At 36.9% G+C, this 23,747-nt stretch overlaps 1 protein-coding gene across 4 annotated transcripts in view; it reads right to left on the reverse strand.

Moving 5' to 3' along the window:
• The window catches only part of NOL4 (nucleolar protein 4), a 155,459-nt gene that overhangs the window by 30,264 nt on the left and 101,448 nt on the right, over nt 1-23,747 (reverse strand). For 2 of the 4 annotated variants that reach the window (XM_010013777.1, XM_010013778.1), the window contains 3 exons: nt 13,141-13,320; nt 12,205-12,396; nt 140-253 (listed from right to left, as the gene is read on the reverse strand). In XM_010013777.1, the coding sequence (XP_010012079.1) occupies nt 140-253; nt 12,205-12,396; nt 13,141-13,320 (486 nt within the window). The remainder of the gene's footprint in view (nt 1-139; nt 254-12,204; nt 12,397-13,140; nt 13,321-23,747) is intronic. The other 2 variants (XM_010013779.1, XM_010013780.1) reach the window with 2 other exon arrangements.

The following is a 23,747-nucleotide window of genomic DNA, read 5'->3' on the forward strand; positions in this document are numbered from 1 at the left end:
TACAGCTTTTGTATTTTAATCATTCTTGCTAGCAAGAAGCGTATAAGGGATTGCACCACCCTTCTGCATGGCATCCTATGTAAATGAGTCCAGTGCATTTATAAATACGGATGTGGTAGACCCCCAAACAACACAGTACCTGCTGTCTATCCAACCGCATCCTTTTTGCAGCATTTCTGCTTTCACTCTCACAGGCGGAAGCCAGGATACTCTCTGCAACTGCTGAAGTAAGGTGTGAGGGAATAGGTCGTGACTATGAGAGAAAAAAAGAAACACAGAAATTATTTCTAGCATAATCCACGATATCCTTTTTCAAAGCATACAATCCCATCACCTAAGCAGGAAAGTCCAGTCATAGAAATGCAGTTTATACCAACAAAACAAGGAAATGGAACTTGTAAAGATGAAAAATGAAACTAGTTAGATGTTAAAGCTGCAGCTGATCCATAGATCCACGAGAAGCCCTTTCCCCCCACAGCTCTATTGTCCAGTGTGTTTAGTCTGGCTCATTAAGCTGTACTTTGAACAGACAGTGGCATATTCTCTGTGTTCCAGCAGCACCCTGGCCGTCTGATTCTTGTTAAGAAAACTGAAAGGCTTTTTATCCTGTACAGCATGTGACAGAGATGAGTAGTGGTTTTTTATAGTCATAAAAAAAAAAAAAAACAACAAAACCCAAAACAAAAAACCTCGAGTGATAGGGTTGAAACATCACTCAAAACATAACAGATTGTCAGAACATTTCAGAGCAGTCTCAATCTGTAGTATATGAATATTTGCATTCCTTGCTGCAACATGACTGATGTAATTAAAATGACTTTACAAAAAGCCCTGGTTTTCTTTGAATAATGTCAACCTTCAACACTGTTGATACTTTGTGGTTCAGCTAGATGTGGTTAATTTTTTGGCTTTAAAACCTCTCATTACTAATTTCATAGCACTTACATATTTTAGGTTAAAGGTGCAATGAATCCCAAAACAAGGGCATGCTAAAATCTTTTTAGATCCATTGTTCATTATGAACTCCAATATGACCTTCCCTATCATTTCATTAAGAATTAGATACGCTGTACACATATATAAAAATTATACACCTTTTTTTCTTAATTACATGTAAAACAATCTTTCTGAAAGAGGTAGCTCACAATGAAACTGGTCTTCATTAACATACAAAGATACATCTGAAATACCAAGAAAATAAAGAAAATGGGGATAACAACACAGATACTGATATACATAGAGCCCATTCCAGAGACAGCAATTTATTGAATCAGGTTCTGAACTTTCATAAATTTTCAAAGCTTCATTGAACTCTAAAGTACTATATAATTTTATACCTACTGAGGAACTGGCTATGTGTGGGAGGAGGGGAGGTTGTGGGCAGACTTTTTGTTTGCCATTGTTTTTTTGTTTGGTTGGGGGCTTGGAGGTTGTTTTTTTTTGTTTTAAGAGTTTTACCTTCTTTCTCCCAAAAGCATAAATATGAACCTGCTATGAAGAGTCACTGAGTTTTGACAGCAAGTTTTCCCAGTCAGTTCTTAGACAGTCTTAGTACAGATTCTTTATATCAATATAAACAGATTCTTATATTGATATAAAGAGGAGCCAACCATTACTAACATTACATTTTTACCTTTAAAAATTAAGGTTTATTTATTGACTTTGGATGTGCTCTTCAGAGTGCCAGTTTTTAATCTGACACTGTACTTTCTCTAATGCATGGGACCACAGTCTATCTAGGATGAGAAGCCAAACCAGCTTTTAGAAATAGACAGAGATTTATGGGTCTCCCTCACTGGTGCAACAGACATATTTCTCCCCCCTCATACAAGAACAAGGTCTCTGGCATAAGCGTAACAGCTGTGTAAGAAAGACAAACAGAAGCTACAAGACTACAATAAAATACACTTGGATTGATTTAACATAACAAACTATTGAACTTGTTTCCAGTTTTGAAAATAAATCAGTCTAAGAGATGAGGGACACTGATGTGTCATTACAGAAGTAATGTCATTACAGTACAAGCAGACACCTTCCTCAGAGCTCCAGAGGAGGGAGTAAGTCTTTGCAAAAGGTTTTCACTGACAAAGCATTATATTTATTATTCTGCCTTCCTAAAATTGTGATGCTAATCTGAATTCATTACTGAATCACTTCGCCACACTAGATCCCTCCCTGTATTTGGTTGTCCAGTATTACTGTATACATCACTATTTAATATACGATCAAGGTACACTGATGATGTTGGCTGCATGAAGTCTCAGTGTGGTCCTGTGGCAGTGGCCACACAGTGACATTCTTGAAAAGAACACCAGGTTAATTCCTCCACCTCAGGTCTTTAATTAGACCTATGACTACACTTATACATGACTGGATTTTTAGAATGTGACATATGAGCAAAAAACTTGATGTTCTGATCAAAAAGGAAAATGAACCCAAGTTCCCCCAGCTTATTTGTTCATGGGAGAAAATGGGTTTATTGAAGTATTTTATAAAATAAAAAACAAAGAGGTGCCAAAAGAATCAAGTAGTCACGTGCTTTTCTTTGAAAAGGAGTGCAGTGGCTGTGTTCACTGTTGCAAAATTAAAGTCAGAGCAAATCTCCAGGTAGTGGAGTATCTTCCTCTTGAAATTTGTTTTAACCCATAATTTCTCTTATTTGTCACTGCAGCTGGCTGTTGATATGTTCATGTCAAGAACTAGAGTGAACCTTAGGGAGAATGTAATGAATGTATGGTTGACTCACAGTAAAATACTGTAACAAAGCACAGAAGAAAAATCATTGAATTAAAGTTGAGGCTCTGTCAACTCAGCTCAGGCAGAGCACCAGTCTGGCATTGACCAAGATGATGAACACAGTCCTCTGCCGCTAAAAGTAGAGCTGTTAAAAAGAGGATTTTCTGTTCCATGATAAAGTGTATTTGTGAAATTTCATAAAGATCAATTTTGAAAAGTGTTATGTAAAGGGAAAAATTGTTTTGAAATAACCACTTTTAAAAATGTATTTAAATAAACTGAATTAGTAGCCCCATCTTCTAAGCTCAGAGGCCCCTTCTGGCTCAGCTTAACTTCTTCATATTCTGTACTTCTGATTATTCATGATCTCTGACATGACTACCAGCTATAAACCCCCTTCTGCAGGAAGCTCAAGCATCCTAGTCCTTGTGCGGTTCTGAATATTTCTCAACTCCTTATCCAAGGGTGAGACACAAAGGCCAGGGGAAACATGGCTAAAGCAACCTCATTCAATTCTGCAGAAGGGAGCCTGCAGATCTCAGCCAAATCAGCATTTTCTAGGTTCCCAGGCTCCCCTCTGCCGAGCTGGGAGCTGAGAGCCAGTTCCTGCATGTTTGAGAGTATGGCAGGAAATGTGGTAGCCAAGAAGTCCTTATTGCCAATGGCTCCCAGGCTCCTACACAGTACCTGGATCCACAACCTGCCCACTGGACTATCCGGAAACCAGTTTTCATTCTACTGGATTATGTTGAAACAGAAAGCCCTCGACGAACTAACATTTCTTAAAGGGAAAAATAAAACATGTCATCAAAAAATTCCTGACCGTCTTTAACTGGCAGAATACACCTAGTGTTGTTTGATACATAACATTCACAGCCCAAATCTGGTATGTCTTACTCTTCACTGTGATGTAAGGCAGGAAATAACTATACTGGAATTACCCACGTGTAAAACAACAGAAAAGAAGCAAGCCTCTAAACTTCAGACTACCAAAACAAGTGACTCACATGGCAAAATTAGAAGGCAGGAAAAACATTTTTGTGATTTTGAATCAATGACATAGAAAAGTTTTTTAGTAACTTTGAAAGTTTTATAGTAACTTTCAGGTGAAGAGATGAATAAAACTTCTAGGGAATTTGGTAAACAGCTTAATACAGACTTTCTGAGAAGACTACATGCCTTGTCCATCACACAGCAGCAGTATACAGAATTCCTTTGTATTTACTTGGAAACATGATATTGCTTGTGACTGCACTCAAACAGCAACCATGTTTTGAACACAGGTTGGTTTTGGTTTTGTACATCTCTTCAGCTGTCACGCAACTAACATTCAGCTTCTAACATGATGCAGACGAAGAGCATTTCTGTAAAAGATGTAAGGGAAATCTGCTAGATTTCATCATGCACATGTGGATGCCTCTGTTTTTAGCATCTTTTGAAGTGACTGACATTCAGAAAGTGGTCGAAATTCCCTTGGTAGCCCAAAGGAGATGACCAACCACCTCCAGTCCTCTCATATTTGAAACTGCATTTCAAGGTAATTTAAGCCTGATTCTTGAGACCACCAGAGAGCCTGTAGATGACCATGATGACAAAGCAACAAGCACACTTAACCACCATACTGGACAGGATCTTTTGCATGGTTTTAAGATAAATAATTCTTGTGAAAATTGATATGAAGGCTTTATACACTCATTTCCTTATCTTTCTCCGAAGAGCATATGAATTACTGACAGATATACTTTTGCAGATTTCTTAATGAAAAACCAAATTAGCCAATATTTCTTTGCAATCAAATAACTGTTGGCCCGCTTTAAAGAATATTAAAGTTAATGAAGATCCTTCCATGATTTTATTGGTCTTTGGATCCAGCTTTCAACAGTCAAAGCATCTTACAACAAGCCTTTCTGGAGTTATGGAGTAGTCCTGCAAGGTCGCTGCAAGTTTGCTGAATTTTTAGTAGTTGAAATCAGAAATAAATCCTTTCCCCAGATTCTCCAGAAGTTATGTCTATTAGTACGATCTCTGATTCCTCAACATAAGAGACTAGTACTTTCCATATGCTGTAAAATACCCATTTGCAGTACAGCAGCTTTATACAGTATCATCTGGTCCTCTGTTTAAAGTGAGGTACCTTTGCAGCGTCTTAATGGGAAACGTAAAATACCCTTTTTGGCATACTCACATAATTTCTGTATTTCTATACGGTATTTCTAAAAAACTGCTATGTTCTAATTCCAAATGTACATTTCTGGTATAAATATACCAATTGTTGATAGAATAGGTGGATTATATTTCAGTCTAAAACATTAGGATCGTACATTCACCAAAAAGAAGTTTGCAATCCGCTGTACATGCTGTCCTCCTGCAGTTAGAGATTTGTTGTCTCTAAAGTTACTACCTTGGCATTTTCTGTGAGATCCAGTATTTACTTACAAATAAAGGCCAAAGTTGTCATACAGAACTGTATGGTCTAGGTACTGTTACATACGTTACACCAGTCTGACTTGGTTCTGAAAATACATAGCTATTTGTCAGATAATGGGCACACATGTACACCTGTTAAAATGCCAAATTTCATAATGTGACATTAGTGCATAAATACCACCCTTTAGTTTGGGCCAGTTAACACTGAAAATGAGATCTTTTGGTATAATGCAGTTGCACATAAACATACAAGTTACTTCACTTGGTTTACAGAGACCCTAATATAAATCATAGAATCATTTAGGTTGGAAAAGACCTTTAAGATCATCGAGTCTAACCATTAACCCAGCACTGTCATTAACCCACTACTAAACCATGTCACTAATTGCCACATATACACATCTTTTAAATACCTCCAGTCTGGGCACTCAACCACTTCCCTGGCCAGCCTGTTCCAATGCCTGACAACTCTTTTGGTGAAGAAATTTTTCCTGATATCAAATCTAAACCTCAGCTGGTGCAACTTGAGGCCATTTCCTTTTGCCTTAATGCTTGTTACTTGGGAGAAGATATATGGACTCTAATATAAATGTATGAATAAGAGCATATTTTAACTATTACTTAAACTTGAAAACAAATAGTTTCAAGTTTTCAAAAGTGGTTGGGCATCTGACTATGAATGCCTAAGATGCCTCACTGTCAGTAACTGAGTTTTTCTAGAGGTGTCACTAAGCATTTCTTTGCATGCTGGGCTCCGAACAAAGTGATGCTCCCTAGTGCTCTCCTGAATGTCAGCTTTTCCTCAGGTATCATAAGACCAGTTCATTTCCAAAACGAGTATCTCAAACATGCCACATCCATCACTTTCATAATAACTTATTAAGATCTAACACAGTGAATTAAAACCCCATACATATTTATAACAGCATGCAATACCTAAATAGTAATTTTTTCATAGAATTCATCCAAAATACATTACAAGACATGGTACGCATTGTCTTCAAATGAGATTTTTTACTCAGTATACTGCAGTGAAACGTATGACACAGAACTGTCCTAAGCTGCAGTTACAAAGGATTCAGAATATTTTTAAATGTACAGACTGAGTACAGTACTGCACTCTATTGGATGTACTTTTATAATTGTTAGTACAGCATTGTGAAATCTGAGCAACCACACTAGCATTTTAAGGCTTGTAGCAATGTATTTCATTCTGGGTTTTGATGTATTTTGCTCAGTCTTGCAGTCTTATGATAAAAACTGAATTGTAACACCTACTAAGGAATTCAAAGAAATAACTAGAAATGGTTTTTTTAAATGACACAAGAGGCTTTTAAAAATGTTCAGTGATGTTCACAGCACTTTCTAAAGTTTTCAGCTTTAAAGTACATCTAATTGAAACATCGTGTGTTGCACCTTGATTATGACAACACCCAAATATATCCATGTATGTCTTAATATATCCATATTCCTGTCTAAAAGTTAAGCAAGTGACACATTCCAATGAATCACCTTTCTGCTGTTACTGCTGAACCAACATATGAGGCATTGATTGCTGAGGGAATCCAAGTCACCTAATCTCTGTAGCAAACTTGGGTAACATTACCTCTATCCCAAATTTATCTGGTGTTTCAGAGGGACAGAGAACCCCAGTTCATGCTGATCTAACTCTTTCTGAATTAGGTGGGGACTGAATTGGACAATCCAATAGCAAACAGTTTACAAGAAAAGCTCCAGAGGACTAGGAAAAACTGAGTCTGATTTAACAGTACTTCCTGTTTCCCGCAAATACATTGAACTGGCTCCATATCCTTAAGCTACCAGCATAAACTAGCTAATCAAGCAACATTGCAGCAGAGGTTTCAGTCTAAGTCAGAAACAAAGTATAAGAAAAAAAATTTACATATTTACTACTTTTTTTCCTGATTTCAAGTTTACAAGTAATCAGGGTGAACATACTTTTACCCCAGGGTTTGGTGGGGTTTTTTCCATAACAAAAGTGGATTTTTTTCTATATCAGAACTTATTGCCATTTTGGAGGGGACTGTTTTTCTTCTAAAGTAGATTTAAAAATGCATTCCTCCCTTCTCCTCTGTCACAGAATGTAGAAGACTACTCAGTCTCAGGTTGCTGGGTATTTTTTATTTTTTAGTTTTCACTCTTTTCCCAAATATCACGCGTTTTTCAAAGGTAGCTTCATCACTTTTTTTGAGGATACTGGAAAAACTGTAACTTCTTACACCACTCACTTTTCCAAAATTGCCTATACTTATTAGTTATTGAAAAGCAAAAGGTATGTGAGACAGATTTAAAAAGCAGGTCTTAAAAATCACATGAGTATTCAGGGGAAGGCAGAAGGATATTTCAGAGCCTTTGGGAAACTTGTTTCAAGAATTTATTTATTTTTAAGGATATCTGAGACATAATGGGAAACTCAAAGTTTGTCAGAAAGTAGCTTTACCCTTTTCAATCACATTGCCCATCAGACTTACATAAGCTAACCACTGTCAAACAGTGTTTCCAACTTAAAGGTAAGTGACTGATCAACAGAGTTTGGGGTATAGTACAAAGCAACAACTCTATTATTATTTGTAGATCTTCATATAACTATTCTTATGATAATTTTCTTAATGCTTCCCAGCTTATAAATCAAGATTAGGTATGCATCCCTGGATTCACAGACCTTCATCTTCCTGAAAATGCTCATCACCTTTCCCGTCATAAAAGGCCTGGAGGATTGAAAAGCCTTGTGACTGCAAGGGCACCTGGACTATTAAGCACTAAATTCAGTAACTAATGAAAGCCTCCTCTCTCTAAAGCTAAAACTTAAAAACAGAGGCTAGATACCTGTCTCAAGAAGATTTCAGAAAACACATGATCTTCTGAAAAACAGTCCCCACTGAAAGTTACACAATCACAGAAGCACTCCAAGCCACTATACACAGTTAAAACACCTTGATCAACATGCCCACAGTTGCAAATTGTTAAAACACCTTCTACAGCCAGTTGCCACAACCAAATAATAAAAGCAGTGAAAGATACAGAGGTTAGTTATTTGTTACAGAGGCTGACAATACGACAGAAGGAGCTGGGACTAACACTAGGATTTAACTGAGGAACTGTCTTCAGACATAGTGTGATTCTTCTTCTCTGACATATCCAAACTTGTCTCGGGACAATGTCAAAAAGCATTTATGACTAGCCTTTTCTCTCCAATGAATAAGAACATTTTGATACTATTGCTTTGTATTACAATAGTGCCTAGGAAGAAGGATTTCCTTTTGCTTTAGAAAAGGAAGAATCTCTTTGTGAATCAGTGTTTAAGACCTTGCTCTTGAATTGGGATGCCCATAGAAAAAGGTACTGTAAGATGCAGTTTCACACTGAATGCTGTGCAATTCATGATAGGAGACCATGAAGATGGGAGGAAGTAGATATCAGAAAGAAAATTTAATTAAGTCAATCCAATCACATTTGATTATTTCTAGCATCTAAATTTTTTTCTCGACTGCAACTAAATAGATACATACCACATATCCTCTGCAGCTGTTGACTATCTTTTTCTTAACTGACAGTTTTCCATAAACACAGAGGCTGGGATAAGTGTAAAGGATGGTTTATAAAAACATCTGTGAAACAGGTCAGTGGACCTTTTCAGGGAGAAAATTCCTCCTATATTGCATATATAGGTCACAAAACTCTAACTGTAGAAAAAAGAATTCTCATTAATATCAGTCCTTGATAAAGAAGGTGGTGGTGTTTTTTTTCTGGCTTATGGGCTAATGAAGAGAAAAAGAAAGAATTTCTTTAAGAACATCATAAGAAATTCACAAAGTGCTACAGCATAGAACAGGTGGAAGCACAACCTAGAGATCCCTCACAATGAAAGATTCCGAGCAAGATCATAGAACTCAGTAAGAGATCATTCTCAACAGACCATAAGCAAGAGACAATGGGAGGAGAAAAACAATCTTACAATTCATGAGAAAAGATTTTGACAGTGCCTTGTTGAGGGATATGCTTGTGTCAGAAGGAAAACAGCACGATTAAAAGCTGAACAGTTAAATGGGGAAAGCATTTCCAATGTAGAAAGGGAGGTCCTCAAAGGAATATTCATAACAGGAAGCTATGCCAGCTGCCTTGGAGTCCATGGACAGCTATCTGTCATAACTAGAAGCAGAATAACTATAAGCAATCTCTTAAAAATATTAATACTAAGAAACATATTAATTAACAATATGAACACTCATGAGACTGAGCCTTTCTTATTGCCTCGGAGCTAGAATTGGCCTGTTATACAGCAAGAACTGTCATTTGGATTACAGATGGCAAATAACTGACAGAAGCAGGCTTCAGGCATGGTTTTTTTCATCTTTACCATGCTGTCTTACACTAATTTAACTTAGTGTTTACATTTTTTCTTCACTTTACAATGATGCTGTATATAGCTGCACTGTTCCACACACAGTCTGAACTGTCATATGCTATAATATGAGATTATTCTCCTTTTCTCTTGCAACTAGATGCTCAAAATGTAGCATTCTGAACCTGAACAAAATGAAAAACTTGTGTTTAATATGTCTACAGTAAAAGACATCTCCTGTGGAGATTATTATTTGACATCCTATTTAATATAACAACGGTAGCACTATTGCTCCCGAGGAGATCATTATCCTGTTTTGCTATATCTGAGGGTAGCATCTTATTCAAATCAACACCAGCATGTCCCTTCATGATTGTTTTGAACAAATGTTATTATCCAGACAAAGTGATTCTTTTCCACTGTCAAAATGGTAAGTACATTAAAATAATCATACAGTTAAGTGCCTCTGTCCATGGTAGCATTTTTTAAAAGTGCTTATAATCAGGAGATGCTGATACAGTAATTTATAAATCAGAAAATAATTAAACCCAACAAATGGATACATATTTAATTTCAGAATTATTCAAGACATACAGATAAAACACCAATTATTCTCTCAGGAAGTTAATGGGAGCTGCCGCAAAGGCTTTGGACAGTCTTTGGCTCAAATGAGGAAGCAGTACAGATTTCCCTTCAGGCCCAAGAGGGATGAAATCTCTGGCATGAGCTCCAGTGCCTTGTCACTTCCATTCATGGGTAGCAAAGTCAGTATTTTAGAGGGTAATTTGTTTGTTTAAAGAAAATAAAGCCCATCATAAACTGTCATGGAACATTATAAAAATAGAGAATATTTCTGAACTATAAAGACTGCCTATTTAGATCTCTTCTCCTTTTCCCTTCCCAGGAATAAATTTGTTCCTGCAACCTTTATTCATATGAAAGTAACAGTTGCAAATGTGAACTGAAGTCAAGCCAACCCAACTCTTATGGGTCAGACCGTAAGCCCCTTATTCGTACTGCAAAACAGTTGTGCAAGTCTTTCAGATGACAAAAAATGAGCCAGTTTACATAACTGCTCATCAGTGTGAATAATGACAGTAATGAGGCCATAAACTGGAACAGTGAGGAGACTTGCACGCATCAGCTTTTTTTTTTTCCTCATTTTCAATTGGAAGTACAGCAAAATAAAAATATTTGGCATCATGAAAGCTGAACTTGATACTGCTGGATTATTTTCAGCTAGAGCGAGTAGATGCAATTTGATGCTACTTAGTGTATCATAGAAAATATTTACTTTCTGGTCTTCCTTCCTTCACTTTGGAAGGCTATACAATCTGACATGTACACCACCAGTCAATCTTTGGCACTTATAACTATACAGATGTCCTTGATTCTACCTGTCTCTCTTTATCTGTGTTTCCATTGCTTAGAAACAGTGTTATCCTACTGTTTCAAATAATAAAACCATGCAGTTGATTAGAATCACAAACACATACAAGAATTTAGTTTCTGTCTTTTCTTTTGTGTTATCCAGTCTCATCCTACAAATAAACCTGATACTTTGTTCTTAAGACTGCCAGCTAACATCTTAAACAACATATGGAAATCATAAGTATTCTGCAAAGACTGCAGGAAAGAGAAAGACAGAGAGAAAGAGAGAAACAGTAAAATTCAATCATCTCCAGTAATTTTTTAGTGTAATCAATGGGTTTGCAGATGATTAATTAAAAAAAAAAAAAATGATATGTTTAACCACTAAATGATATCTATTTGTAATGATGAGGTGGTTTCACTGTAATCTAAAGGCCAGAGTTATAGCTAAGACACATCAAACATAAGGCGTGTAGCTACCTAATTTCTTCTGACTTTCCTGGGTTTGGGAAATACGAAAGGGGCTTAGAGATAATGAAGCTACAAATTAATGTGAAGACTTATTATTTACCCATTCTTGTGCTACTGAGTAATATGAAAATATTAATGTCTGAAAACAATGACAGTTGAATACTATCATAATTTTCATGGGGTTTGGTTCAATTAAAATTACTAAACCATTGAGATGCTCATACTGAAAGCTTAATGTCTGTGTTTTAAAACCATTTAATGTGTTTTGCACACCTATGTATCAACTGAAAGATTTCAGAGGAGTAATTTTCACTGAGAAATAGTAGGCTAATGTGTACAAGAACAAAACCTAAAGCCAAAACCATTGCCAGTGTGATGTTACTACACTAGGCATTCTCTTGAGCATAGCGTCTCTCTAGCAGGATCTAATTTTTACATAGTTCACAGAAATCCAGTTAGCAGAGGCATTTTAAAGAAAAATCCATCTTACTGAAAGACTTTTCCAGGCAAAAATCTCTTAACTGTAACTTGAAGTAGGAAATAAGTCATTATATATGCCATAATTTGGTTTCCTTCCTTACACCTGGTTTTCTTCTTTTCCTATACATCCATACTAGTTCATCTTGTGAACTATAGTGTCTCAAAGCATTTTAAACCAGTGAACAAAGGGAATAAATTCAGGAAGAATGAAGGAAGGAAAAAGAAACCTTTGACCTGGTATTATTGAAAAAATAAACAAACAAAAAAAAGACACTAAGATGAAAACAAAATAGTGCCATGGATTTACATATGGGGTTTTGATGGAAACTAGGGCTGGGTTTTAAATCAAAACTCACCATCTCAAAACCACTTCTTTTCATCCGCCTGCAGGACTTGAGGTAAGTACGTATGCGTTTTCTGGCACGCTCTTGATACTCAGGGAATTGTCGCCTGCATGAGTCAATGATAGCCTGGATCTTTTCTTTGGGCTGCTTAGAGATTGGGACCATTCGGTCCAAGTTTTCATCTACAAACAGCCTGACAAACATCTGTTGGCAAGAGGGAGACAGAGGAGATGGGTTTGGAGGGCAGCTCTCTTCTCTTCCTAGCTTTCTGTCTTGATTACTGATAGGAAGACATTTTTTCTATCCACTGAAGAGCTTTGTAATGGGAAGCCAGAAATATTAAGCAAACAGTTCTATAAAGGGTTATTTCAGGGGGGGTGATTAAAAAAAAAAAAAAAAAGACAGGAAAAGAATAGTCTATAGGATACAGAATTTGTGAGATAAACCAGAACAGATTGTGAAAATAGGCACTACTTAAGTTTCATTATTAACAATAAGCTGTGATTGCTAATCAGTTTATTGAACTGACTCTCACTTTCTGTTTGTTTGAACAATTGCTTGTGTTTTCATGCATAATTACATATATTGGGAAGGCAATAGAGAACAGTTGACCACTGGACGGTCTTCTAATATACTAGCTGCAGCCCCTTTCCATTCAATGGGTGAACATGCACACACACACATCCACACACACGGGTGCACACACATACGTACAGAACAAAGCTTTGTTTTCCTCACTGGTAAAGATGGCATTCTGCCTTAACAATCTAAATAAAACACAGTAAATCTGTCATCTGTTGGCAAGAGTTTAATGTGCGTTAAAATAATAATTAAAATAAATCCTGCAAATTCAGTTAATGTGCCTTTAATATCATCAAACTTACCCATAAATAATAATGTCAAAGGAATAGTAGAACTAAACAAAACAATGAGTGCAACAGGACTTACATTAAAAGCTTTCAGTCGCTCAGCTTCTACCCCATCTGATTCATTAACCTTCTCAGGATCTTCCTGCTCATCATGGTCATCTTCATCCTCATCTCCTCGATTCAGAGACAGATCTTCAGCACCTCTGCCTACACTCTCATTCTTCCCAGAGTCATAGCTTGAATAGCTATGTGCAGGGGACTGAAAATAGACAAAAAGGGTATGTTCGTAAAAATTCACCATGGAAATAAGGTCTACTCATCAAAAATGCTTTATAAATATTTAAAGAATTCCATTATTTCTTTTTATTCTTTGTTCAAGGCGAAGTGCTCATAACCCTTGTAAAAGCAAACATTCACAGTAACGTTCATTTCAGGACTTCAAAAAAATGTGACCAGATGCAGATTCAGTAAATCAATTAACAAATGAATTACCTACAATAATTACAATTAACACAAGATCTTTGCCATACAGCCTTGTTTAAGTACTGCATACAGGAATGTCTTACAAATACCAACTTCTTTGTATTAGCCAGTATGTAAATAAGGGGCAGCTGATTTGCACAAAACCGTAAAGGATTAAAAATTAGACGTTTTAAGGCAAAGAGGATTTAAGTAGGAAACATTGATATTCATCCAATCAATATGAAATATTACCAAGAACTATGTTCTAGTTTCACTTGCAAAACCTCAGAATGAATTAAAGATGCTAGTATTTTGAATGCTTTTCTGAAAATCATGTAATAAAACCATTTTTCTCTTTGCGTATCAGCACTCTGAACTTTACCCTTTTCCAGAAAATCAGCTTGCTGGATAAAACAGATGACCATCTCATTAAGGTGTATCCATTTGTAGGACCAAAAAATTTTCAATTACCAAAAATCAATAGTGATTTTTTCCTTGTGATATCAAGACTTCAGTTACCTGTTTCCTCTGCATATGCTTCAGACTGCAGGCCACAAAAAGACTTCAGTTATAAAAGGTCTTCTACAACATAGCACTTTAAGATCAAAGCTTTCCCCTAATCACTCAAAAGTATCAGAGAGTAGCTTCTCCAGAACCATCGGATTCACGTTTAGGTAATTCAGAGCGGTTTTACTTCTATAATATTTTAATCCTGTAATATCTCAGTATTTTCCTCTCTTGCTTTAAAGCACACTGTAGTCTATTAACTTCAGAGGGTTCTGAATTAGGTACAACATGAACTTCACATACACACTGAGCTTCCTAAAATTGTCTTTATTTCAGGGTGTTTTCACCAATCACAGAATGTCACTGGACAGTAAGATAGGAGGGAAAGGCCAACAAAACTATTTGTCTTTCAGGTATACTTCTTGCTTTATACGCTTACTCCAACATATTTCTTTCACTATTTTAATTTCCATCTCATGTTGGTCTCCATTACACCACCAGTTGTGAAGTCACTCCCATAAATTTCCTTGCCTTGCCTTAACAGCACTGATACTCCAAGCCTTCCTTCTTTATCTATCCTCCCCAAACTATCTTCTCACAGTACATTTTCCCTGGAGTTCCACTTTTTTTCTAATGCTTCTAACATCAGATCTTTTTGCCTCTCTCATCCCTTTGAGTCTCTTCGCCCTGTAGATCACTTTCCATTCCCTGGACCCTTATAGCAGACATTGAGAGAATGAGAAAACATCAAAAGAAAACAGAAGAGCCAGTTTCTGGATACAAACTTCAACAAATAGGAAGCTCAGCATCACCTCTCTCTTCCTGCAGCCTATGACAGCACAGTTAGGAGGCAAGAAAGTAGCCAGGGTTCAGGATGGCAGACATATGATGGCATGGGAAGATAAGACATGGGAAAGCATCTTAAAACCCTGTTCCTTGACATAGATATTTTGTTGTGGGAAGATGATGAATACCTACACTGCTACCTATTCAAATAACTTCCTTGCAGGAGGTGTTGAACCCATTGAATTGTCAAGCTTCAGAAGAACATGTTTCCATCCTGCTAGGAGATGATGGTTATAACTTATCAGAGTGTCTAGCATATATAAGCAACAGTATATAATCTGGCCAATGGCTACCAGAAGACCAACAGCTACAGCCTGGTGGCCTGTTATAAAGGAATAAGAAGAGTTATTCTCCTTGATCCTGAAAAGATTCACAGAAGAATTTTTTTCTTTTTTTTAATAAAGTTACAATTAATTTATTGTCACAATCATTGTACTTGTGCCCAAGTGTTATGCAGTAGAAGATCTGACCTAGACTGCAAGACTTGTTCTTTTGTACTTCATTTCACGTTGTTCGACAGCTATACAGCATGCATAGCGCTTCTACATAATCAAAAAGCCATTTCACGAGCTAGGCACAATATAAAGCTCTGGAAGCTACTGCCCTGAAGAGCCCTACTGTCTGAAACCCTTGTTCTGCAAACACTTGATTTCTCATGAGTAATTTCATCATACTAAATCCAATTAGACTACTCATGTGCATAAAGTTAAACAGATGCAAAACTGATTTCAGTATGTACATATGTTTGGGCTGGATGCCAAGATCATAAATTACGCACCAGGATTGAGATCTGCTTTTGTGAAGGGAAGAAATTCAGGCCAAAATGGATTAGCTATGTCTCTCAAAAATGCAATAGTAATTTTTTTCAAAGAAAGCATTGCATATAGATGCTTGTCCAAAGTCTTCTCCAAAATATGTCTTTCAAGAACAGCTTTAGCATCTTAAATGAACCATGGAGAACAACATACTCTGAGGAAGTTGCATGTCAGGAATCCATGTTTATTCAGCATGGATTTGAAGACTGTGTACAGTATCAGGAAAAAAGGTGGTTTTTTTCGTAGCCGTTGTGCCAGCAAACTGAGGAAAGAGGTTACAAAATCTGTTAGGAATAAAATTTCTACTATAGAGTCAGAGAAGTAACAGACTTTCTCTCACTTATTCTGACCTGCACTTTTGCAAAAGCTGATAAGTATTTTCTTTTGGTACTCTATTAAGCAGCTGCAGTGCTAAACAAACATAGAGTAGGACAGGAGAGAACAACTTTTCCTTGGTACCTGTTCCCTGGTTTTAGGTCTTGCACTACCCTTTCAAAAGGCTGCTCTCACTTTTGCCAGACAGAAACCAGCTCATTCAGATTCCTGTACAACCCTTGACACATACGTTTTTACGGTCTTGCAGACTGGACAAGTGAGCCTGGTTAAAATGGTTTGAGTTTGGTTTGATTTTCTTAATTTTGCCAGTCTGGGTAAGACCAGGATCAGTCCTTGGCTCCAGTTCACCACCTAAAAACCCTTGTGCTGACAGGAGAGTATGAACACAACGGATAGAGGGAGCATACATGTCTCTGTTGACAGCAATGCAAGATTTATTAAGCACTCATGGAGGAGAAGCATTTGTAGACATAAAATATTTTATGGGTGAAACCTTTGTGCTTAACAAATGTGTGTTGGAAAAGAAAGTGACAGCAATGTAAAATAAGAAAGTATTCAAGGAGAACAAATGAGGCCAAGGCTGAGGCCAAAGCTAAGGCCAAGAGTATTGCCTTCGCCAAACACTTAGATGATTATAAAGTTGTCTTCAAAACACTGAGATGTTGATAAAGTTGTCTTCAAAATACTGAGATGTTGATAGACAAATTTTGGCCACTTTGTCCTTGCCTTCTCCTGAAGGTTCTGAGTTCATTATTCTAATCTCCTTCTTGCAATAATATTAGACACTTCTGCTTTATAAACAAAGTAAATGTTCTTGCCGAACAATCTGCTTACAGGAGCTTGTGACATGAAATATCAGCACCTTACCAATACATTCCAAGTCAGTAAGAAAAGTCACCTGAAGTAAGGCAAGGGTCAAATCATACCATAAAAGACATGGGAAGACATAATGGTCTTATCTAGTTCATCTTGCTGCCACAGAACAAGGTCAGAAGGTCATTCCTGACCACTGTCAGTCTGGTTGTTAAGACATCCTATGACAGAGATGCCATGCATCCCCCAGACAATTCGCATCAAAGTTTCACTGACTTCAGAATTACTAAAATATTATTAACACCCACTCCGGACTTTCACAAACAGCACTAAGCCTATTTCTTTTTCAGCTATCTACCATGTATCACAAAAGAGAACATGGAGAATAAACCATTCTCTTCCCTCTTAACAAGAATCTTTCAGATACTTGAAGACTATTATGGGGTCCCCTACCCTCAGTCTTCTCTTCCCAGAAAATTAATTCATACCATGAAATGTATGATTCATAGTATGATGAATTTTGTAATTCATCATACTGATTTCATAATCATTCTTACTGGCCTGCTCTAGATGTTCTTTATTTGGTCTGAAACTTTCTCAAAAACTAAATCCCAAAACTCCAAAGCATATTCTATTCGAGGCCTTCCTGTGGAAAGCATATTCATTTATTGCCTGACTGCTTTCTACTATGCTTACAGCAGAGAAAGGTTATCAGTTTATTTGCAAGATAAAAGAATACCCCATACATACAAAAGACAGTAATGCAGAAACCCTACAGTTGCCAACAGAAGTCACAGTGTTATTTTGTAAGCAATAAAGCAGAAGTAATCCAGAACATATAAATATAAATCTACCATAGTGCCCCAGTGCCTGGTAGGCTCAGACACTCGTTTATGGACATCAGACATAGTCTCGAGGATGGTGCCATATGAACTCATTTCAGGAGGCTTCTCTAAGCAACTGACAGCAAGAGACTCTTGGCTATCTCAGTGAGTGTACAAACAAGGCTGTTTACTGGACCAAAAATTATTCAGTGGCAGAATGTTAATTACTGAGGCTGGTTATTTATAATGACCAACACTTGGAAAAATCCCGGCTTAGTGATTTTTTTTTAATGCCAAGAGTGGACAAAAGACCCCACCTTTTTAGGGAAAAAAGCCTGTAAGGACACATAGCAGATTTTTATTTATTATTTTTTTTTAATGAAGCTTCTTTTTTCACCTTTACATTACATTTTACATTTACATTTAGCTGGATAATGTGTAATTTGTTCAGTTGTTACATTAGATGCTCATAAATCACAGCACTCCTGTGCGCTGGGAGACCTGAAGAGTTGGCAAGACAGTAGCACAAGTTTCCATACTGCATGGAAAGGAAAGAGTTGTGAGGTAGACAGAAACAAACATTCTACTGGCTATATATGATTCTCCTCCAGAAATCTAACTCCACATCTATAAGAGTCATTAAATTATTTTTTTTAATGAGTAAATAAAACCATAATCTAAAGTGGACAGAGTTCTGCTCATCCCCTTAGTTGCACCTCCAACCCTTTCTGCCTTCTCTTTCTACATCTCAGTCTTTTCCTCTGTACCACTGAATAAGCAAAAGTCTACAATTTCAGCAATTACTCTTGCAGATTAGGTGTGCTTTTCTGCTCTCGTGTATACAAATTTTTAGAAACAATGTCTATGATACAGAAAGGGATTAGAATATTCTGGTGACAACAGGTTTGAATTCATTGAAACATTTATTTCCAGAATTTTCAATTAAAGTAGATTTTTTAATTTTTTTTTTTATTTAATGTTTACATATTTAAGTGATTTGACGTACAAGAAGGTTGTTGAAGCAAGTGGAACACACTGGTTTTCAGTGAACTGACTGTGAGTAATAAGCATGCATTTTACTTGACATATAAACAAATTTGAAAGGTTAAACCTTTAAACTTACAGGGGAATTTATGTCTTATCACTTCCCCTTAAAATTATATTTGAAATGAATATTGAATTCTTAGAGTCCCACTTTATTTCCTGAGCAAACTGTGAGTTTTCCATGTTGTACAGAACTTGCCTATAGGAAGTAATGGGGGGGTTTTACATTAAATCTGTAACATATGTAATATAAATAACATTACAAAAGATAAAATACATTGGCACATATGTGCTCTTTTGGTATTAAAAGAAACAAAACTATTAATTCAAACATTCGTATCTTTTTCTCCTACAGTTCAAGCAGTAAAGTAGGAGGCATAACTGTAAAACTAAGGTTCAGCTATTATCCTAAGCAACCCTCTTTCAGTTGTTATAGACAGAAGTTCAGCTCTCTATTATTTTTCATTAATAAGCCATTTTTTTCCCCACAATCCCTCTTAATTCCTATGTCTTTCTCTCTTCCAGACTTTACTGTCATCCTTTTTACTCAGCCCCTTTAAATCTTCATACTGTCACGTGTGTGGAACTTTCCTGCCCATCATCTTATTCTCATTACAGAAAAGACTGTGAAGTCTCAAATACAATTCCAGCATTTCACCATTTATTTAAAGATCCAATTAACCTCATTTTTATAAACTTGTCTCACGTTTTCTCATCTTACCCATATCTGTGTCTCCGACTATGACCAGCTTCCTCCCATTGTTACACCACAATTGGCCAACCCTCATAAAATTTCACCGTTGATAATAGGAAGGTGTCATTGAATATAATTCTGCTATTTGGGGCAGCATTTCTATGGGAATAATGGAGATCTGAAATCTAAGGTTCATAGGTTTGACTTTATAAGTGTGTTTTCTAACATGTTAAGTGTTGTGGAGTAGATTGTATAAGACATTTTTATACAACACCTGTATGACACTGAAATCTTCTCTGTTTGCTCTGTGTTAACAATGTGAGCTCCAACACGACAAATGTTATTTACAATAGGAACTAGGAAATAAAAAGTTTTTTCTCCTGAGTTATCTTTGGCATGGTCTTTTCTCCAGAGTCACTGAGAGAACAGTGACTGTTCCTAAGACTACCTACTCATTCTTTCTCAGTAATTAGCCAGTCTATATCATATTATCTGTTTGCCAGTAATATTCCTTTCAACAGAAGTACATTTATTAGCAATAAGTAGACATTTTCAGTCCAGCAGGATTCATATGGATAGATTAAACTTAGGATAATTGAAAGACCCCTTGAAAACAGATATCCTGCAGCGTATTTTCTCCTTTTAGTTAAAATATAGTCTACCCTTGGTCTATTCCCACCGGTTTTGACAAACATTATTGAAATACATCACCTTGTCCTAATAGAAATAACTTCAGAAATTAAGTCAACAGTAAAAACAGAGAGGCAACTGAGAATTCTCAGTTAAGAAGAAGAATTAAGTATATTTAGAGGTAATAGTTTAACGAGCTTCTTTCTAATTTGCCCACAGCCAATCTCCTACTGCCTGATCCAGCACCTTCAGGAAGGCTTCTGCTCCTTCCCCCACTGTTCTGGAAGGGGGTAATTCTTGGAGGATCAGAGTAAGCGTTTCCAAACCTCCCTAGCCCACCAGTTTCAAGAGTACCAAGACAGAGTTGATCTAACAGAGCAGACTTGCCTACTTCTCACAGCTGTTATTTTACAAAGTTGTTTTATTAATGACTTCTAGAACTCCTGTCACTGATGTAGGAAGACAGCTATTTTCAACCAAATACTAACCCCCACCCCAGTTATATAACCCCAAATAACTAGTCATATTGCAAAATGTCGCTGCTGTGGTTTTGCCAAAAACATAGTGTCCTTTGTGGCAGTTGAAAAGTCAAAGCTAAATGGTGACAGACTCAAATAAAAGCATAAATTATTTTTGGCATCATACAATGCTATTTTAAAGTTTCAAAAGGATCTGACAGAGTTTCTGTGAATTTAAGAAGCAGAAGCATAGAAAATCATCACAAACATCTGGATTCCTGCAAACCATGAGCCAATACAGGATGTGAACATTTCCTACATTACACCCATAATGAAACCAGAAGATCTGAATGAAGATGTCACACACTTGTAAAAGCATACCTTACAAAAAACCATAAAATCTACCCTATTATCAAAGTTAAGGAAACTTCATGAATGGTGTCTTAATGATGGCATTAGTGTATTTTGCAGGTACTACCATAGCTCTGTGAAGACAAAAGCCTGCAAGTACCCCATGTAGTTCCTGTGCTTTTGTTAAAATGTATCATCAACCAAACTTCTACTAGAAAACTACTATTCCTATTTTTGGTTAAATTTTGACCTTTTGACAAGATTCTTAGGGTGTCTGTATGCAGGAAAATAATATTGTTGTAAATACAGAAGAGCAGGGTCTCTTGTCAACGTGGCATCATCAGATGCTGTTTTAATCCGAGCATATTGCTACTGGACAACCTAAGTAGAAGAATCCCCCTCCTCACTTTAGCCGTGAGGAATACAAATCAGTGCAATTTACTAGTTTAGTCATGGGCCCCTTGTCACACATCTACATTGACTTAGAAAACTGCCACAATCTTTGTTCTTTTTCCTTCTTTGCTATTCCTTCTGTTCATGCCTCTTGGTTCAGTTTAAACCATTTTATTCCAGGCTGCTTTCCCCTAAAATCTCTCATTCTTTTCTTTCTCTTTGAACTGATTAAGCTTTCAGCTCTTATTGATTCATTCTCATCTTCCATTGTTCTCTTGACTCTCATACTATTTCCATCACATCTTCCTCCCTAAATTTCTCTCTGTTCCCTCTTGCTGTAAATTTAAGCTGTGACACCAAAATGGTTCAATAACCTGTTTTCTTCTTCAATTACAAACATGAAACATAAGGCTATTTTCTCAAGTCGCACAGCATGAATCTACATTGGGAAATTATGCACTTATTTGTGAACAACATCCCTTGAATCTATGACAGTCAGTTACAGGCAAAGTCCTTGCTAAGAGAACTACAACCACAGAGAATCTAAACACTTTCTACCTTCCCCTTTACTCCACTGCCTTTCTCTTCTCACTCTTTACTATGATAGTTTTCTCCTCCTCCATACCAGCTCAGGTATATGCTTTTTCTATCTGCAGAGCAATGTTCCCAAGGAGCAAGCACATTCAGAGGCAAAAGAGTACAAGTTATATCAGGAAGCCAGAAGATAAGAATTACTGGGGTTTTTTGACACTTTCACCATGCTCCCCTGTTTGTGTGTATCCCAGAAAAGCTGGAGATGGAAGCTATGCAAGAGGCTTCCAGGTTGGACAAATTTGCAAAAGAAACTTCCAGAGAGTAACAGCAGAGACAGATGTAGGCATAATAATACATCACAATGGCAAGGTTTGTGTGTTGGAAGAGCAAAAGCAGCAAAGGAGAGGACCATTTGTTTTTACTAGGTAAAGAGAAAGCAACAAAGATAAAGCATGCTCTGTCCCATCCTCACAGGACTTTCATGAAAGAGTGCTATTTGAGGTTCAGGAAGCCAGCAGCTCTCTATAAAGTCTGCCAAAGGCTACAAAGCAGCTGGACATCTTAAACACATAGGACCTGTATTTGCTAATAAGGAGGGATGAGCTGCATTTTTTTATTCTAACTCACACAAGTGAGAAGAATGCAGTGAACAGAACAAAAGTGGGAAATAACGAGGGACTAAAAATAATGATCAGGATGAGAAAGGAGAATGGTTTAACAATGGGCCTTTCTTGGTGTGCTCTGTCTGAATTTATCATGAGTTATTCCCTGTGCTGATTTCCTCTTCATACTTCATACCTACAAAATGGCATTTCAGAGGTTCTCCCACCTTTCTCCTTTCCAACCTTAGCATGACAGAGTGCAAATGTTTGGGAAGGAGATTAAAAATCAATTGGTGGAAGCAACTCCAAGTCCCCTCTCTCCACTGTTAGAGACAAACTTAGGCTCCCCCCTCCTTCAGTTTGTGTTGATCAGTCACTACAGAATAGCCAGAATACATATGCCAGAATAGGTGAGAGAACACGGTCCTGTCACTGTCTCTTTTCTGATCATGAGAGTCTAACTGATCAATCATTTACATCTTCAGAAGTATAAAATAGAGGAAAAAAAGATAGTAATGGTAACATATCGAATGACAGACTCCTGCAAAAAAAAAAAAAAAAAAAAAACAAAAAAACCACACAAAACAAAACAAAGCCAATTGATTAATGACATGTATGTAATTTAAATTAATATGTTCAGTAGTGAACATCCATTTACAACTGATCCTGGTAATAAAGTCACATATTAAGAATGGATTGGTCTGTGGGAAAGCTAGGAATGCAACAGAAGCACAACACAAATTTGTTGCATTTGCAAGACACGGTCACATTACTTACAGAGCAGTATAGGGCACAAGTAGAGAATGAAGAAGTACCTCATTCTTGCTTCTCCTTTCTACCTTTTGCCACTATCTGCTTTTAGTAGCAGCCTTTTCTTTCTTTGATGAGCTTTATAAAATGTCTGTGGGGGTAAATCAGCTGGATTGTGTTAGCAACTAGCCCTGGGAGACAAAGCCTAATTGCCTTAATTATTGCTTAAGGGCCAGACGGGGAAATTTAGAACTTGAGATCAATCAAAAGGGCACAGATGAATAAAGGACTCCTGAACTGGGGCAGGGGTGAAGGAATTGCTCCTAGTCTGCAATAGTCTAAGTGACAGGAGAGCAGCTGAAACTGATGCAATAGATTACTGTTTAGTTCCCTACTTATCTACCACAAATAAATCTTTAGACTGATTTGTTAGAAATGTATCTAGTTTGATTTGACCCTCCTTGTTTAGGGAAGGAGAAATAAAGCATTTATCATATGAGTAAGCCAGACATATTGCTTGAGGTTAGCACATGACAGCAACCATGAGAATACTGCAGGAGAAGTCCTTGTAAAGGCAATCTCTAACCACTGGTTGTCCAGCCCAAAGCATCCTTAGCATCAATACAA

This window comes from Nestor notabilis, unplaced genomic scaffold (genome assembly GCF_000696875.1).
Source record: "Nestor notabilis isolate BGI_N333 unplaced genomic scaffold, ASM69687v1 scaffold7874, whole genome shotgun sequence".
Classification (NCBI taxonomy): domain Eukaryota; kingdom Metazoa; phylum Chordata; class Aves; order Psittaciformes; family Psittacidae; genus Nestor; species Nestor notabilis.